Genomic DNA, 18,590 nt, shown 5'->3' with positions numbered 1-18,590 from the left:
CATTTTTGAGAGGTTCTTCCACTACCACTCTGGGGGTCTGTGGGCCAGCAGCCATGAACACGCGGGTTTTAAGTAGTAAAACAAGCAAAACCCCAAATCCCCCTAGCAATTTTAGTGCCATCACCATGAAGCACAGTTTCAGCAATGCAAAAATCCATCGGTGAGTTCAGGCAAAAGTTTACAGACAAAAAGTAAATTCCAAGTTACATTCAAGCAGGAGGTGGTGACACTGGCAGTTCACACCTGCTGTATGTCACCTCTCTCCGCTATGTGTGGCAATGGCGGGATGCTCTGGATCAAGAGCAAGACACAGGGCTCTCAATAGGTTAAAGTTGCTCCACTGAGAGCAGGGGAAAGACATGGCCTGTGCAGGAGAACAGGAACCTGAGTTCTTATCATAAGACAAAACAAGAAGTTATTCAAGATTCTCATGGGTGCATCTGACATTGTGTTGTTTGGTTGGTTGGGTTTTCAGCAGTTTTCATACTATTGCTTGAATCCTTATGTGGACAGTGCTGCACTTCCTGGCATTAAGGTCTTTTCCCTCCCTATGCCAAATGTCTTTAAAGTCAAATTCCATTTCAGTCAAGATTCCCACTCCTCTCTCCCCACTTTAGAGCAGCCTCAATTGCCTACAACAGATTGCTATTTCTGCTTTGACTGATGCAAGGTGTTTGGGGAAAATAATGGTCTTTAGAATACCTACCATCAGAAGGAAACATAAATGCAAATATGCTTGAGAGCTCTAGGGTAATTACAGATGCTTTAAGGCATAAGACTGGCAGAAAATACCAATTTAAATGCAAAAGACTTAATCGGTTTAATATCTCTGGAGTGGCAATTAAGTTTTGAAGGGCTTTTGTAGAGTTCTATTCGTAGACGTCTATTTGTGGGGGGAAGTACATAAGATTTGGAGTAAATGTTAAAGCCAAAGAGACCTTTTCAAAATTCAGCTAGTGATTAGCAAGCTGAAAGCAGTCAGTTCCTTCCTACCTGCAGATAGCCACCCTTTGTACATGGTCCTCCAGAGGGGAGACAAAACAAGGAACAGAAAAAGAACACCACAGCAGACTCAGCGGCACCTGAAAGTCACTCTGGTTTTTTTGCTACCCAAGCAGCCCACTCATCTTACCACATGCTGCACGTTCTTGGCCACGGAGAGGAACTCTTTTGACTCCTTCTGCCTGTATTCTGGGAGAAACTCTATGTTGGCCACACGGAACAGCCCAACAAAATACAATGCATCTTTGTTTTCTGCCTGAACTGTAAGACACAAAGAAGACAGCTCCCTCTTCTTGCTTTTCTCTGTCTTAATAACAATGAGGTTTTCTGATTACATTCTAAACCAAATAATTCTATTCAGCCTAACAATGGGAACAGCAACTGAAAGAACATTACGTTTTCACAGCCAAATGGGTCTAGATGAGTACCACAATATGGTTAATTGAGCACCTGTTCCCTACACAGGTGATCGTACCATACGTATGAACCGCTATAATGAATATCAACATCCAGATTCTGGAGCATCCCTATGGAATCTTAAGCAGAATTAGCGTCAGGGGTCTGAAGAGCAGAACATCATTTTTACTGCCCAGTTTTTACACTTCTATATTTTACTCCCCTTTAATTTCTATCAATCTGTTCCGCATGAGCGACAAAAGACTTACCTGACCCTCAGCAGGCCAAGAAACACAGTGGAAGTCAACATTTCTGAAGGGTAAAGCTCATAGGAACTGTCAGGTCTGTGCAATAGCTAGCACATAAACCACAATTTTCATAATAATAAAAACAGCCACATATATAAATGTGATAATAAAAAATAAAATTATGAATAAAAATAATAAAAATATTAATAAGAAAGTGACTTAATGAAAAAAAGCCACTTAATAAAAAAAAGTCACACAAAAAAAAAAAGCCAGCAGCTATGCCTGCTCTCATAATTACTCGTTAAATCTTAACAAAGACACCCAAAAGTGTTTTGGGCCGCATTTTAATTAGTTCCATGTTTTTTAGAAACAGCCTTCAGGGTGAGATCCTAAACCCAGCTGAAAGTGCTACTGAGGATGGAGATGTATAAAATTGGCATGAGCTTTCAGCAACTCACCAATGAACAGCCACAGTAACGTCCAGGTTACAACTCCCAAAATGAATAGAATGAGGGTAAAGAGAATTATTTTGTTTTGAAAACTCCACAGCAAGCTATCCTTTTTCTTCAATTTCAATTTGCCATGTTTTTTCCTTGCCAGAATCCTCTTTGCCAGCTTATCTTCTGCAGCTACCATTTGGACTGAGATGTTGGCTACCTAAAATAAGGTGAAAGACAACAAAAAACATGGAACGTTTCTAACAGCAACTGACTGATCAACAACCAGAACGTATTTCCATATATATTTGCCTGTGACTGCATATACACAACTATAACTTAGTAGCAGTTTAAAACTTCAGTCAGAAAGAAATGTCATTTTCTTCCAGACACTTGTAGATACAACAAAGCCAGTCCCTATTTACCATCATTACATCCTTCAAAGCTTCTCAGAAGGTACACTGCAAGAGTATGTGGCTTGTTATATACTAGAAGGTGTGGACACAAGGCTTACTTTTCGTTCCCACTAGCTATATACTTCACTCAATGAGTATATGACTATGAAAGTCAGGGAGTGCCCAGCTAAGAACTGTGCTTTGAGTTATCAATGTAGTATTATAAGTTTAATATAATGGCTACAAAAACTATGTGCTGATGGAACTTGACACCCAGGAAGTGACAAACATAACTACTAGCCATTTGCAGAAGTGGTGGCTATAATCTGCAATAAGTAAGTGGTTCCTCTGCCCAGTGCTAGTAAAACCACATCTGAAATACTGTGTCTGGTTTTGGGCCAGAGATGTTGATAAACTGGGGTGGTTTCAGGGGAAAGCCACAAAGAGGTGAGGGACAGGAGGGTATGATGTACACTTCAGGCCCCTGGGGTTGTATAACTGGAGACAAGGAGGAAAAGACAGTGTGAGTAAATCTAGTTATAGATTTCCTTATCTAAAGTGGGTTATGGAGAAGACAGAGCCATGCTTTTATTATTGATGCACAGTGAAGAGGCAGCCACAACAGTCATACATGACAGCAGGAGAAATTCCAGCTAGACTGAGCAGGGTGTGTGAACTTATTTCAGCACGAGGGCCATACACCTGATCCATGTCTAGAGGCACCAGGGAACCTCCATCCCTAGAGATATTCAAACCTCAGTGATACAAAGCCCCAGGAAATCTGTGCTGCCTCTCATGTTAGCCCTCCTTCTTTAACATTTAAAAGCCTTCAGAAGACCCCACCAATGCAGATTTATATTACGCCCTAGGAATGCTTGCAGTAAGAGAGATCTGTGTATCCTCACAGAGAAAGCATACGCAATGTCACCATAAATATCCTGCCAGTCCCACAGTCGAATACAACGGCTGGCAATCTTTTACCTCAGAGCTGAGGAAGTTGAAAGATGAGAAGAAAAATGAGTAATAAATAATGAGAATAATAATGAAATGTACACTTCATTCCCTGAAAAAAAAAGAAAACATGAAAATATTGAAGTGGAGGATTTCAGACTCCTATCTTCTGTCTATGTAATTAACTGCACTTGTTTTGCATGTTCTCAAGAAGGACCCCATTTGCCAGTCTTCACTATGTTTTAAATACCTTATTGAGTACAATTCTGTATAAGTACAAAAACCAAACTGCCTATGTGTTTGTTTAAAACTCTGCTCTGCCATGTAGAGTTCCCTTATACAAGCATTCAGTAGGACAGCTTGAGACAGCTCAATGGATGCCCAGTTCTGCATTTGAAATTTGGGCCACTCTGATCACGTTTCCCCCAAGATTATCTTCGGTTTAAGTTTTCCCTTGCCTTTTGCTTGTAGCTGTAGACCTGACCAGACAGCTTTATTCTTGAAAACTATATCCTTTCCAGGATCATTAAAGACTGTAAGTATGCTTTTGAAACAACTGATGTCTTCATCGCATCCACTGCGATTCTAACCTTATTGTGAATAACAGAAAGCAAAATGCACTTGACGTATGAAGGCTTGCATGTCAAAATTCTCAGTTACACAGGTTCTGTAGGAAAACTATGAAACATAGGCACTACATTTTAAATATTTCCCTAGATTATGTTGGTTTGCATTAAACATTTTATAGTAAGAGAAAAAAGGCAAAGTTAAGATGATCTCTTCTCTCAGTAAGAATCATGATTCTTAACTCAGCTTTCTTCACCACTGCAACTTAGTCCTTGTATTCTAGAATTGGTTTCCAGCTGGAGTTGCAATGTGACTATCACCACACACTAAATTATTTATCGCTTCTTTGTCACGAGTTAACACTCATGCAAGTGGTCGCTTCTGCATCTTCTCATTTTCTCAGGGAAAAACAAAACACTTTACCTTTAATGTTGCCTTCCTTGTCAAGAAATCCTTTTTCCTTTAAACCCACTGCCACTACACCAATATAAGCTTTTCACATTGTCACACTGACATGCCCATTATTTCAATTGCCTGAAAATACATGTTACCAGCAGTGAAACATATGCTGACATTTTCAGACTGAGTTACAAAACAGAAAATTACACTAAATCTAACTGTGATGTTAAGTTTAATACCTGAGAAATAGATCATAAGAGATCTAATAGTGTCAAGAAGCGTATGAAATCAAGGATGCTTAAGTCACCTACTTACACTTAGTTCATCTTCAGTTTTAGCTTCTGGGTGATCTGCTTTTTTGTCCATACCAGCAAAACTAATGTTATTGCTTGTTCGAGCTGCAAAAGAGCCTTGCACCTTTTCTCAGGCACTACTTCCACTTCTGAAGCTGAAGACAGCTAACAACAACATCAGGATCAAAAGAGGCATCAATTTACTTTGATGAGTTTCCAACTGTAATCTCATCTGCCCTATTGCTCCTTTGTGAATATTAGAAGGATGCTATCATGTAACTTTAGACATCAAGTCAGGCTGAATAAAATAGCTTTTTTATAGTCTTTTTAAGCTAAAATAGACTCCCATTTGTTAAAACACAAAATCACACTGCTAAAATCTATATATCATTAAATCTTCACAAAATAAGTTGCCATGAACAAGAAAAGAAGTAAATGTAAATATGAGAGCAAACTCGTGCAACTAAAAGAAGCAAAATGGAAACACCTTGAGTAAAAGTGCTGCAAATAGCAGGTAACAAGTGCAAGCCAAGAAGAGCACTTTGACTCTTTCATGGAGTTTTGTAATGTGCCTGCTGAGCGCTCCAACTTGGTTATTTATTGTAACTGAGAAATAAGCTGCTCCGGGCAACATATTTCATAGCTTTAAAATAGATTAGGCTTCAGACTTACAATCTTTTTATAATCAGATGCAGGAAGGCACTTGTACCATAGCAGTTCCATCCTATTTTCTTTAGTAATTAAATATTTATAGAGGATGTAAACCAGCACTTTCCTCAATGGATGCGAACTACAGAGCTGACTTGACTTTTAAGTGATTAACAATCTCAATGCCTTCCCTGGGTCAGCTTCATAAATGGCGCTGAAGAAATGCCAACTTTTTGTTAAAAAAACCAAACCATCCTTCTATTAATTCATCTTTGAAGATAAAAAACCCAAACTAACAACCACCAAAACTAAGAATAGAAAAGATGCAGTCAGACCTCATAGCAAGTGAACTCCAGCCACGATCTACATTCTGTGTAGCCAGCAACAGATTCCTTCAACTACAAGGCAAAAAGTCCTACAGTTAGATAATGGACTCGTAAACTAAAATATTTCTTTCCATCTGTTAGTCTTTGGCTGTTCCCTGAAGCACAGTATTTATCTCCTCAATCATTTTCTGTTATGTTCTCTAGAACAGCAACCAGTTCTACACCATATTTTAACCATATGAAACAATGCTTTAAGCTCTGCATCTTATTACTGCTTTAGAAGCATATTCCATTTTACTATATATATAAAATTGCTTCCAAATCCCACTTCTTTTCTTTTCATTAAACTTAATTTTTGGAAGATGACATGGTCCCCTAAGTGTTTATGGAATTCCCAAAGCCTTCCACTATCTGTGCGCAGGGAGCTCCTGTAATACAAATGGTATATCAGAAGCTGGTCCATAGATTAAAAGAGCATTGTACATACAAAATACTTTCTCAGTATCAAATCTTTTGCATGTTTATTCAAGCTCTATGCTCTGAGGAAGCACAGATTTCATTTTGAATCAGCTATTGAACTTCACGTTTTCTCCTGAGAACATAAAAATAACCATGCTGTTAAACTGAAGCAGCAACGAGAGTCAATGGAAGGGTAGAGTGTTAAATGTGTGCTTTAAACCTGGCACGAAAATTATATGCCATTTTCTCAAGACTATACAGAAAGGGTGAGGTGAAACTTATTTCCATCCCTTCAAAGAGGTAAATAACATTATTACGCACCTTTCACACATCTAAGGTGTATGGGGGGTGCTTTAAGAAATAAATACATTAAGCAAAGAATACAATGCTGGAGGAGGTTCTCCAGGTGCCAGGATTTTGCAGTCCATGTAGGAGACCACACTGGAGCAGATGGATATTCCTGAAGGACTGTGGCCCACAGAAAGCCTGTGTTAAAGCAGAGGAAAAGACCATCAGAGAGAAGCCACTGTATACTGACCCTAACCCCCCATCACCACTGCACCACTCTGGGTTCAGGGGGTGGAGGGAGGTGGGCAAGTAGAGGAGTGGTATGTGAAGAAATGAGGCTGAACTTGGGAAAGGGGGAAGGAACAGTGTTGTTTCCATGCTTCAAGTTGGTAGTTACATTTTAATTGACGACAAATTAAGTCGATTTTCCCCAAGCTGAGTCTGTTTTGCCTGCGACAGAAATTGGCAGACAACCTCTCTGTCTTTGTCTCAAACTGGTATTTATATCTCCTTGTTCTTCCCATTTTCTCCCCCAGTCCTGATGAGGAGGGGAGGAAGGGACTGAGCAGCTGGGTGGGAGTCTGGGTGATAGCCATGCATAACCCACAGCAGCGTTGCAGTACCTGGCACTCGCTTTCCACATCTTCCTTTTACAAAGGAAGATTAGGGTTTGAGGGGTTATTTTTCCAAGATAAGCACATTCTGTTTCCAAGCAAAGCTGAGAATAAAGAGGTTGGCAAACTGAAATAAAACACGAAACACATTAGCAATAAAATCATCTCATGTAAGCCAGCACTGCCGTTTCCTTCTGAGCCATTAATTGCATGCTCCCTATATAAAAAAAAGTCTGAAGACTGAAAAAAAAGAAAATCAAGGCAATGCTCCCTCATGTTCCTCTGATATCAACGATTCCAGGCCAGCTTGAAAAGCAAGCATAAGCCAGTTATTCCATTTCTGAGCTCTTTGGGGAAACATGCTTTCACACAGGTCCACCTGAAAGGGCTATTGGCTTTAAATCATTGCTTAGTATGCATGAACTGGCTGGTATTAAGCAGCTTGATTTTATCTCCTGCAAGTAATACATATCAAAAGACAACTTTTATCTCTTTCTGACCCAAACCAACATACCACCTATATTGATTAATTTTTCAGATGCATCCTATTTTCTTGCCCTTCATGACTTCCACACCAGTTCTACCTCCCCATGCTTTCCCACTACTGTAAACCCCACTATCCCAAATCACAGGCTTTCAGTTTATTCACACAGTGACAGTGATGCTTGGGCTTACTCACACCATTCTCTCTTAGGGCTGTAGCTTTCTCATGCACATCTCTTTGGCAGCTTGACTATCTGTTTCCCACCTCAGAACCAGGGGCAGCTTTTTAGCTTAATATGTGCTCCTCCCTCTCCCACACTGAGTCCCTGATTAAAGGAAGGGCTGCAATGGATTAACTTGATAGCCTCAAGCCACAGCTGAGATGCCTGCCTATATTCCACAGATACCATGCAGGAAGCCAGGGTACCAGCAGTTCAGTTCTATAGGAGGAAAAAAAGCTTATTTTGTGCTGCACAAACCTAGTGCAATGCCAGGAGAGCAGTAGGGTTTATCTCACCTGTCTCAGCCTGTCTAGAAGTTAGGCATATCAATCCAAGTTTGTTTTCGAAACTCAGTCTATATACAATGGTGACAAAAAAGCAATCAAAACAGAAAAGATGAATCACACTTTCACCACTGGGTACAGATAGAAAAGAGGCAATTATTTTAGCAAACTTGTCATCCACAAAATCCTCTCCGTGTAATAGAAATATAATCCAAACTGTGTATTGAATTAATACTGTGGAATTATTCCACCGCATGGCTGAAAACTCTAGGAGAAAAGAGAAAGAAATAATAGAATCATTGAATAGTCAGGGTTGGAAAGGACCTTAAGATCACCCAGTTCTAACCCCCCTGCCATGGGCAGGGACACCTCACACTAAACCATCTCACCCAAGGCTCTGTCCAACCTGGCCTTAAGCACTGCCAGGGATGGAGCATTCACAACTTCCTTGGGCAACCCATGCCAGTGCTTCACCACCCTAACAGTAAAGAACCTCTTCCTTATATCCAATCCTGTTTAAGTTAGGACAAGGGTAACAGGTTCAATCACTACAGTCCCTAATGAATGTCTGACGAGCTGCAGAAAAGCATGGGAGGAAGAATAGTGCATGCACAATGCAAAGTGTATTCTACTATGACCTTGTTTTAGTACCTGTAAGAATTCCTTTGCATATTACTTGTAGCTTTTTCTTTCCTCAAACTCTGGTAAAGTGCAGGTCTTAACGTGCCTGTGAAAACCAAAGTGTTGAAGTGATGATTCACGTTAACATTTGAGAAGGCATTCATAAGTACTCCTGAGTCAATCAATTTGCATCACACCTGACAAAGACTAATGCTGTATGATTGCATATTTTGTCCCTTGAATCATTTCTTCAAATTACAGCCAGCATTACTTCCAAGGGAGGAAGAAAAGGTTTTGGCTGCTCTTCCCAATAACCCAGCTGAATTTATGATTTAGCTTCATTTTGAAGCTAGAGAAGGTCAAACACCTCTACCTTTGTTAAGCACATACTCATAATGACTGGTATGCTATTAATGGTATGCAAAGATCTGCATGCATGCAGGCAAGTCAGTGACATTTTGGTCTTCCATCACAAGAGACAAAACCAGCACACAATAGCTGTTTCTTTAATTTCTTATTTTTCTGGAAGCTGAAATTGTCAGCAAATTGAAATGAGGCTTTTACCAAAGCATGGAAATGAATTGCAATCGATTACTAAATATTCAATTATTAATTGTCTGCTAATATTTGTTTCAGCATCAAATTTGAACCTCTTCCTGCACTGAATGAAGACCATGCTGCTTGATTTCAAGATCTTTGTCATGTGGAGATGCAGCTTCAAATCACGGTGTTCCTATTTACTTCTTTTCTCCTTGAGCTCCTAATTCCCAATTCCTGACAGTACTTGACTATGCACTAGAGGCCTCTGATGTGACACCACAGCTTCCAACACACAAAATCATCTTGGACATTAGAGCCAATTGAACTGTCTTCAGAGATCCAGGCATGACATATAACTGCCATTGACAGAGCATCTCATCTAGAATGAAGCAGCTGACTGCCCTGCCTAGCAGCTTCCCTGAGTGCTAATGGAGGAGCTATTTTGCCTCGCCTGTGTGGACTGAGAACAGTTTAGTTATTCGTATGCCCATCAATTCAAATTAAAATAAAAAGGCTAAGTGAGCACATCTTTTTTGGCACAGTATCCATTCATCAGTCTGTGGCATTTTAAAGGCAGACAAGCCCTGCTATTCCATCAGTTAATAGTCTTGTTCCACTTGTCTGGCCATTAACCAATTTTACTCTCATTTTCTCTCTTCCTTGTATGGACAGCTATGTGTAGCAGGGAGCAAAAGAAGTAACACCGACACAGACTATATGAATCATACTAGTAGATTAAATATGGCTTGTTAAGAGAATCACAGCACTCTGAAACCTGATGCATTTCAAATAGCATAAATAATACATAAAAAAAGATAGAGTTTCTACAATAATGAGGTTGACCCAGTTAAGCTACCCCTGAAGCCAACGATAACAGCCTCTACAGAAGTCAAGTCAGGGCAGCGCTTCAGCCAAGCAAAAGCAGCGTTTGAGCTTTTCAGGCGATGACACGTGCCGACGTGCAAGCTCACATCTACCAGAGTGCTCAGTCCTGTGTGCTCGGGTAGGTCAGGCCTGAGCAGAGTTTGACAAGCCAAGTCAAAGCACTTTATCGGTCAGCAGTGCTGGCCAAAAGCATTGGTCCAAAAGGCTGAGACCCCCAGAGGCTGTTATGATTAATGGATACCCTGCTCTTTGCGTGCCATGCAGACAGCAAACGGGAAAACATCTCTCTTCTTACACGTCCTTAGCATCCAGTTGCCCCAAGGGATGTGCAGCTGAAATGAGGCTACTTTTTAGTGCAAGCAAACCAAAGATTTCTCGTTCACATATGCAGGGCTGCAGTGTTTCCCCCAGGAAACACCATGCCCATGACCCCCACAAGCTGCCTCATGCCAGCTTAGCCTCAGTGTTTGCCACAAATGTATTTCCATATAAAATGCCAATGTAATCTACTTGTCCTGCCTCTCCGCAGTCCTTGCAATGAAGCAGAGAGTAGCTTTGATACCCTGTAAGAAAACCATCGCTGGAAGTTTAACTCTTTGTCTTCCCTCCTTTGTCTTTCAAAACCTATCCATGCCCCTCCCTTTAAGCCTTGACTTTTCATCTCATTTCTATTTCTCCAATTATCTTTTAAGTAGGAAAGGAGAACAAAAAAAAGAGAGAAAAAATGAAAAGAAACTTCAGGGGTTTTTAGCATCATTATTTCCACTTAAAAGCCTTCAGCAGGGCATTCAGCCCATCTATGCCACTTTTATCCCTACTACATGAGGTCTCAGAGTCAAGTGATGCTATCACCCAGGCACTGATGGGCTGCAGCAAGCACACAGTACTTCAAATTGTTAAAGAGCAGAACAGATTTACTATTTTATAGGAAATACCTTGAATGAAGTCGCTATTACACCGATTATTTGCACTTCCAAGTGTTAAACAAGCTGTTTCACTCACTCTTTTGAATTTGAGGTTTCAGTTTCCTTATTCAGGGTTATGGGGCAGCTCAACATTCCACCCCTTACACAGGGCTGACATTGCTGTTGTCATCCCTCACCCAGCAAAAAGTTTGCCAAGTAGATTACCCAAAAGACCTGCAGAGGTTATTCAAGTACTGAAAACTCATACTTGACAGCGAGTGACACCGGGAAGTTAGTCCAGTTAACATTAAAGGGAGAAGATAGACAAAGGTATTTGTAGCATTTGAATTGCATAGCTCTGTTATTGGCAGGCTCCTCACTGAGATAAAGGAAATTGTAAATGCCAGCAGAGGCAGGGCAGTGCAACTGGATAACTGATAAAGAAAATCTGGTGTTCAGAAGAAAACCACACACAAGCACAGACAAACCAGTTGAGATAAATCACTAGCGAGGGCTGTTAACCATGAATACAGATGACCAAGAATTTCACTCGCTCCTGTTGACTATAGTGCACAGTCAACTGCTCAAACCTTGTTTTCCAGCAGTGTTCCTGATGTTCTTGGTGGGTCACCACAGTCCCCTTTGACCTTGACATCTTTGAGCGCTGGCAGGCAACCGCTATGTCTCAGCTGCAGGGACACTGATCTTAGAACCATAGAACAGTTAGGGTTGGAAAGGACCTTAAGATCATCTAGTTCCAACCCCCTGCCATGGGCAGGGACACCTCACACTAAACCATCTCACCCAAGGCTCTGTCCAACCTGGTCTTGAACACTGCCAGGGATGGAGCATTCACAGCCTCCCCAGGCAACCCATTCCAGTGCCTCACCACCCTCACAGTAAAGAACTTCTTCCTTATATCCAATCTAAACTTCCCCTGTTTAAGTTTTAACCCATTACCCCTTGTCCTGTCACTACAGTCCCTAATGAAGAGTTCCTCCCCAGCATCCTTATAGGCCCCCTAATCTTCACTAGGGGGTTGAATATGTGCTCATGCCCTTGGGCTGAGTGCAGTGAAGTAGCAGATAGCAGTTATGAGGACCTAGATTGAAGGAAACAAAAATGAAAGTAAACATAAAACTTGTCGCTGTGACCCACATAAGCTGCATCTGTTTCTCCTGCTTGCTTCTAGGTTCTGCGTTATACATTGCTGTTTGTATGTCAGTCAAAGCAGCAGGAGTTAGAAGGGATGAATATGTTGTGGTCTGTATATGGTAGTGTCCTTACATATTCACTGCCACACGATGAAATCACAAGAACAGAAGAGCTATTAACATGGACGGAGTTACAGCCCTCTCCACTGCATTTACAAGGTCATCACAAGACCCTGACAGAGAAAAAGTGACCCTAGTTTGCCCTACAACTGAGGGGGGGGTGTTTCATTTTTACCTTCTGTGTCTGCTGTGTGGAAGGTCAGCAGAGGGAAGGACCCTTTCCAGCCCTTGGGTCTCCACCCAGCCTCAATTCAAGCTTGTGAACCTTCCTCCAGCACCGTTGTATTACCTAGCTCCACCAGTCAACCTCTCACAGCAATACCCCTTGAGCCAGCTCTGTGGACATAAGCTTTACCTGGGATTTAAACACTGTGTTTTCCCACAAGCAGGTCCCACTCCATGTTCTTTCAAGCAGGTTCAACTCTTCCAATACTAGAGCCAATCACCTCACAGAAGACAAAATGAAGCTGATCAAGACCATTGGGGAAATCAGTCTGATTGACGACGTGCCAGAGTGGGAAAGCCACCTGAGATTTGTTTAGGGCTCAGTACTTGAGGATCAGGAGGATATCACAGCAAACAGAAGCTGATCACACATGTCCAAGTACAGTGCCTGTTAAAGATAGCTGCATTTGCCTACTGCAGTGAAATTCCAGTATCCCTTGTTGTCTGGAAAGCGCGAGATAAGATTCCCACAGCAAATCCTTTGTGTACAGTAATGTCAGAACCTGCCAAGACTCTCTGCTTCCTCTGTGTAACAGAGCAGAGCTGGATGTCTGTGTGCCTTGACCTTTAGACACAGGATGCTTCCCATATCCACTTCCCTGTTGGCTGGTCATCCTCCTACCTTTTGCCTGTCTGGACTTGTAGTGGATAGATTTTAACTGGCAAGATGGATTCATCATGGTGTTTTGCTATGTCAAAGAAGGGGAGAGCTAATTTAGCATCATCCAAGATGCTGGCAGAGCCACCCTCTGAAGAGTTCTTACTGCCCTGACCACAAAACAATACAAACATGACAAAACATACCTACAGTTTTATATGGACCCCTCCTCATGTAGCTTAGGATCTTGTGCAGCCTCACAGTGTCTTGGATCTCAATCTCGCAAGTGACATGCAGGGCTGTCAATGTTTCTCCTTCAGAACCATTATAGGACACAGCTGTAAGGGCCTTGCTACCCTTACCCTGCACCCATCACATTGCTGGGATCCTGTTCGAGAGCCTCACCATTTCTCAGGCTCTTCTTTTCCTTACATTTCAGGGGGGTGGTGACGGATGGGACTGTATGTACGTGACTCCTACCATTTAAACGGGTGATAGAAACTGTGTTTTCCAACGAGCCTTCATTGCATTTTCAGTGCAGCCTCCTCCAGAGGATTTTAGAGCACTCCCAGACACCACGATAAGCCTCAGAAGTGCTTTGCATTTGTAATGAACCCCGAGGGAGGAAACATGATTCATTCTGCAAAACGCCAAGCAAACAGCAATAGCCAAAGCCTTTATCTCAAAGGACAAAATGTAGTTACAAGTGCCCGGATCATAAGTAATGTTCTATAAAGAGCTATTTTTGGAGTCAATTTTCCTCACTCCAAGGAGCAAAACAGTTGAAAGAAGGAAAGAAAAGAAACCTGGTTTTTTGGAGGTCTGGGTTTCCTTTTGATGGACAGACACTCATCCATCTTAGACTAAAAACACTTCAGCAGGAACACTGTCTTCTGTTTCTTCGTTCCCCAGTAGCTCCCACTGGACATGGGTACAGCTTATCCCAGTGCAGCAGCTTTGCCTGGTTCTGGGGAGAGCATGTACATTTTGCTGGGCATTTGGTTTTATTTTTAGACAGCCAAAGAAACAAGCACATGCCAGCTCTCTTTAAGCAACGCACATTACCGGTCTCTGCTATGAGCAACTTCCCACTAATGCGAAGAGAGATCCGCCTTCCCTCGTTCCCAGCCAAGATGACAGGACTTTCCCCTTCACTTGCTATATATAGGCTTAAATTAGAAACATTACCTGAGAATATATAAAAACCCTGACCAAAGGGACACCTAAAATTCAAGACCCTTGGTGGCCTGCGATGACAGAAGGAGTGGTATCAATGGCATTAAGTCTGACTCTTTTATGTTTCCATTTGTAGAGGTCATTTATCTCCTCCTCACAAACGAGGGGGATCCCCCTTTTTCTAATAGAGCAGCTGGCTCCCCTCCTAGGGACCCCCTCCACTCCAGTCTTCTTTTTGTCCAAGAGCATCTTATTCTGTCTACCTTTTCCCATATTCCATGGGTTATAGCAAGCCTGCTCACTGGAAAGACAACTTAAAATCCATCATCTATTCTTCTAATTCATCTATTTTCCAATTGCATTTTTTCCCTACAGACCCAACACGTGTTTGAAACAGACAAATCAGTACTAGCCAGGAAACGTTTGCTTTTGATTTTGCTTTCCTATCAGACCTTCCCTTCCTCTCTCTTTTTGCTCTTAAACAAGGAGTCCAGGAATCGAGTAAATACCTTTGTTTTCTCTGCCCATTGCAGGGTGCTGCATGCATCATCCCCCACTTAGAGCAGTCACAACCACTGCGGTTCAGTTCCTTGCAGGCTTTGTTGACCACGCAGTGCTCTGTTGTGAGTTGGCCTCTCACCACTGGGACATTGCAAGTGAACAAAGGAATCCAGCTCTTTCCATCCTCCATTGTCTGATTCTCTTTCTTACTCTAAAAATATCAGGGCAAGGAAAGGGTTTGAGGTTTAAAGCACTCTTACTGCTCTCAGCTGGCCTTGATCACACATGGTATACCTACAGTACAGATGAAACTATCATTTTAAGATGATTGCCCCAAACACAAAGCTGAATCACTGCTTTTACTTCAAAATTACTATGGAGAAGGTAACATTTGGCTGAAATTCATCGCCTTCAAAACTGAAGATTCATTCTAGATGAATGCTAAGGTTTATGATTCATCCCAGTATAGCTGGTACACAGCCTCTTAAAGAAAGCAGACATTGTTCAGAACTGAAACATCCTGCTCCATACCTTTTGTAAGAGACAGCGTTTATACTTAGCTGAAGGGCATGAGCATCAGCACTCCCTCAGTTAAGTGCTCCCAGGGCCCATTTATCTCCAGCTAATAATCCAATTTGCCTGGATGTGCTTGCCTCCAGTGGGAGTGCAATTCACAGAGCAACTGCAGAAGGCAGTTCTTAAGGGACTCATCATATTACACCGAGACAGACATCTTAAATACAGAACATACTCTGCCAAAGCGAGGTTCACTCGTGCAGCCTGCTTCAGTGACATGGCAGTAGTACGGCTTGGTTTCATTCTGCAGCTCCCGCTTAGAAAGCATAAAAGCTGTTTAATCATTTATGGGTTTGTTTTGCAGAATACTGCTTAATCTGGCTGTAAAAAGTAACTTTGCTTTGATCCTTATCCTATACCAAGTATATAAAGAGAGGAAAAAAATAAAGAAGTAATAGGAGAAAAAGAAAAACAGACAATTACTACAAAGGCTGTTTAATAATAGACAATTTAATAATAGCCAATTACTACAAAGGCCACTAATTCCAGTTACTTTGGCTCAACTGGTTACAGGTCCTTCACATCCAGAAAGCACAGAAACCTGCCACAACAATCACCTTCACATAATGCTTCTCTCTGTATTCTCTCTTGAAAGGCTATCGCAATAGCTTGACTTATTAACACATAGAAAAATCATCTCTGTTCCAGCCATTGTTTTTAGTACCTCATAACACAGCTTCTGCTACAGTAATGGTCTGGGGAAAGGATTCATGTAATTGAACGTTTCACAGCAGGAAGAGAAAGGAACTTGTTTCTAAGCAAGACCTTCAGGGCTAAGTAAATCTCTTACAGAAGACAGACTGTGATTGCAGTGGGTCTCTTCCTGGGAGCCAAGCAGAAGTGCTTTTTAGTTACACTAAGAAATCCTAAAAGGATAGCTCTCCAGGACAAATGGTAGAGAATTAGACTGAATGCACAGGAGCCTGAAAATCAATTCCCAGGATGTAGGGACTGCAGGTCTGCTCCTGAAAGCTCCCTACACTGACCTTCACAGTGCCAGTCAGCACATCTGAACCGTGAGCCTTTCCCAAGAGAGCCAGCTTGCCCTTGACCCCAGCAGCTCCTGCGAGAGCCATGAGCCCATAGGAGACACATGCCACACTCCTACACAGCTCTCTTTCAGCTGTGGCCACACTGCCACTGATTAATAACAGCTCCATCAACATCCAGAAATAAAACACCCTTAATAACAAACAGCAAAGAAGGATTAATAGCTGCTTTGTTACATTCCCAGCAGCTCCTGGCAGTGCTGAGCCATTTCAGGATCACTGCCTCCGAGCAAAAGCTCCCATAACAGCAAAACAAAGTGCGCTCCAGCTTATGCACATGAACCTGAGGTTTTTGTAACCTCAACTTACCTTTCCCCAGGCAAGGCCTGAACCTTTCACTGCAGCTCCTTCATGCAGTCTAGCACTCAATCCACCTGACTACAGCTCAAGCTCTTGTACTACAGTAGCAAAACCTTCTCCACCTGCTATTTGTGTGAGGACTCAGCTGTAGCCCATCTTCACGGAGCCATAGAATCCTTTAGGTTGGAAAGGAGATCATCAAGTCCAGCTGTTGACCATATTCCGAGGTCTTGGGAATCCCAAAACCACTGTTCTGATTTAACACCACTGCCACAGCTATGGCACAGTGCTTGATTCATCTGGACTGTTGTGGCAGATCAGAGGAAAAGGTCTCTGGAGGATGTCAGGAGATGCTCATTGCTCTGGGCACATGCACAGATGCCCTTGCTATCCCACTGAGGTGCTACCTGGAGTAGTGGTTTTCCTCCTTGTATCAAAAGCTTTTTCTATTCACTTGGAAAACCAATGTTGCCATGGTATCCAGGCAATTTAAAGCCAGACCTGCGCTTATGTGGCTGTGGAAGTGGTTTTGCTCCCCGTTTACCAAAACCAAACCCACAAAAACCAGGTCCAGTACTCAGCAGCTCTGGGGTCTTAAGGCACTTCCATGGCACTCCAGCACCTTTAAGAACGTGATCAAAACAACACCTTCTGGGTTGTGTGTTGGAAGGATCTGGAAGCAGCAGAGCAACCTTTCAATCTACGTTATGTGTGGGAGCTAATACAAAGAAACTTAGAGTGAAGTGTTGACTTATAATGACACTAATGCAAAACCTGTTCCTAAAAACAATCTCTGCTCATTTTTGTCCTTCTCTTCTTCCATGCCTTAACAAGAAATTAAAGAAACATAGCATTTGGCTGCTTTTTTGTGCAAACACAAATGCTTTCGTGCTCTTGACACCGTTATTGACAAGATGACAATGCATACACTTCCTTAAAATCCAGTTTGGAAACACCCAGCAGTCATCAGTCTGTCTCAGACACGTTGCACTACTTCAAGCCCCCGCTATCCATGTGCCTGCTCCTTCCCTCTGGAGCTGCCTCTCCCCTCACCACGCAATCCTGGCCCTGCAGATCCTCAGAGCAGAGCAGAGACCACTCCTGCATTTCTGGACATCACTTCTGAACCTACACATAAGCATTAAACCTGCCACGTGGTCTGCAGAGCGCTGACTCATTGGGGCGCAGGATTTGCTCCTGGCCTATAACAGGATAACATTTCTACCAAATCAAACCATTTAAGACAAATTTAATTAGGAAGAAAGGTCACCTCTTTAATTTCCCCTATAAACCCAATAGGACAACAGTCAAATTTGTTTCTACATCTGAGAAATAGCACTATAACTTTACTTGAATGTCACAGCATCGTGCACTGTGCTGTTGCACAAACACTGCCAGATGAGAGCAGAAAAACATCCTTCCATCCAAGGCTGTGATTTTCCCCTGATGGTAATAGTTCATACCCTTTTTACCTCCCCTCTCTGCCATTTTATACCATGGTTTTCTACCGCTTGAGCTTTGCCGCAGAACTGTGGTTGCTTTATTTTGGAGGCTCAGGTGGGAATACCAGCCCCAGAGAAGTGTGAACTGGTGTATCAATAGGTTAGAGTGGGAAGAGGTGGCTGTTGGACATGTTTTCCTGGCAGTCATTTGTATTATCTTCCTGCCTTTGTCACTTGCCTTTTCTGCAGGACAGGAAGTCCCACAGGGATGGAAAACGCAGTAAAGAAATGCATGTGCTCAAAGCACATGCCACCAAAATTGCCTGCTCCTCTCCCTGCCTGCTTGGTGTTTGCCTTGAATTTAGGGTGCTGCAGGTTGTTTGCCTTGGTAGCTCAGGCATGCATTAACAAATTAGCTTTTATGCTTCCTTTTAAGATCATAGAAGACAAAAGAGCTGGAAGCAGATCTGCGTACACATGCTCATCT

General features: G+C 42.2%; 1 protein-coding gene across 5 annotated transcripts in view; it reads right to left on the bottom strand.

Moving 5' to 3' along the window:
* TMPRSS7 (transmembrane serine protease 7) overlaps nt 1-16,774 on the bottom strand; it is a 41,453-nt gene extending 24,679 nt beyond the window's left edge. For 3 of the 5 annotated variants that reach the window (XM_062623971.1, XM_062623974.1, XM_062623973.1), the window contains exons 1-3: nt 16,639-16,774; nt 2,105-2,303; nt 1,133-1,263 (exon numbers count right to left, since the gene is read on the bottom strand). In XM_062623971.1, the coding sequence (XP_062479955.1) occupies nt 1,133-1,263; nt 2,105-2,282 (309 nt within the window). In that variant the 5' untranslated portion in view covers nt 2,283-2,303; nt 16,639-16,774. Of the gene's footprint in view, nt 1-1,132; nt 1,264-1,667; nt 1,754-2,104; nt 2,304-16,638 lie in introns of those variants that run through there. The other 2 variants (XM_062623972.1, XM_062623975.1) reach the window with 2 other exon arrangements.
* Between the last annotated feature and the right edge of the window lie 1,816 nt (nt 16,775-18,590).

The sequence above is a fragment of the Pezoporus occidentalis genome, unplaced genomic scaffold (genome assembly GCF_034315485.1).
Source record: "Pezoporus occidentalis ecotype Australia unplaced genomic scaffold, CSIRO_AGI_Poc_V1 ctg26, whole genome shotgun sequence".
NCBI classification, from domain to species: domain Eukaryota; kingdom Metazoa; phylum Chordata; class Aves; order Psittaciformes; family Psittacidae; genus Pezoporus; species Pezoporus occidentalis.
This window is presented reverse-complemented; position numbering and strand designations above follow the sequence as displayed.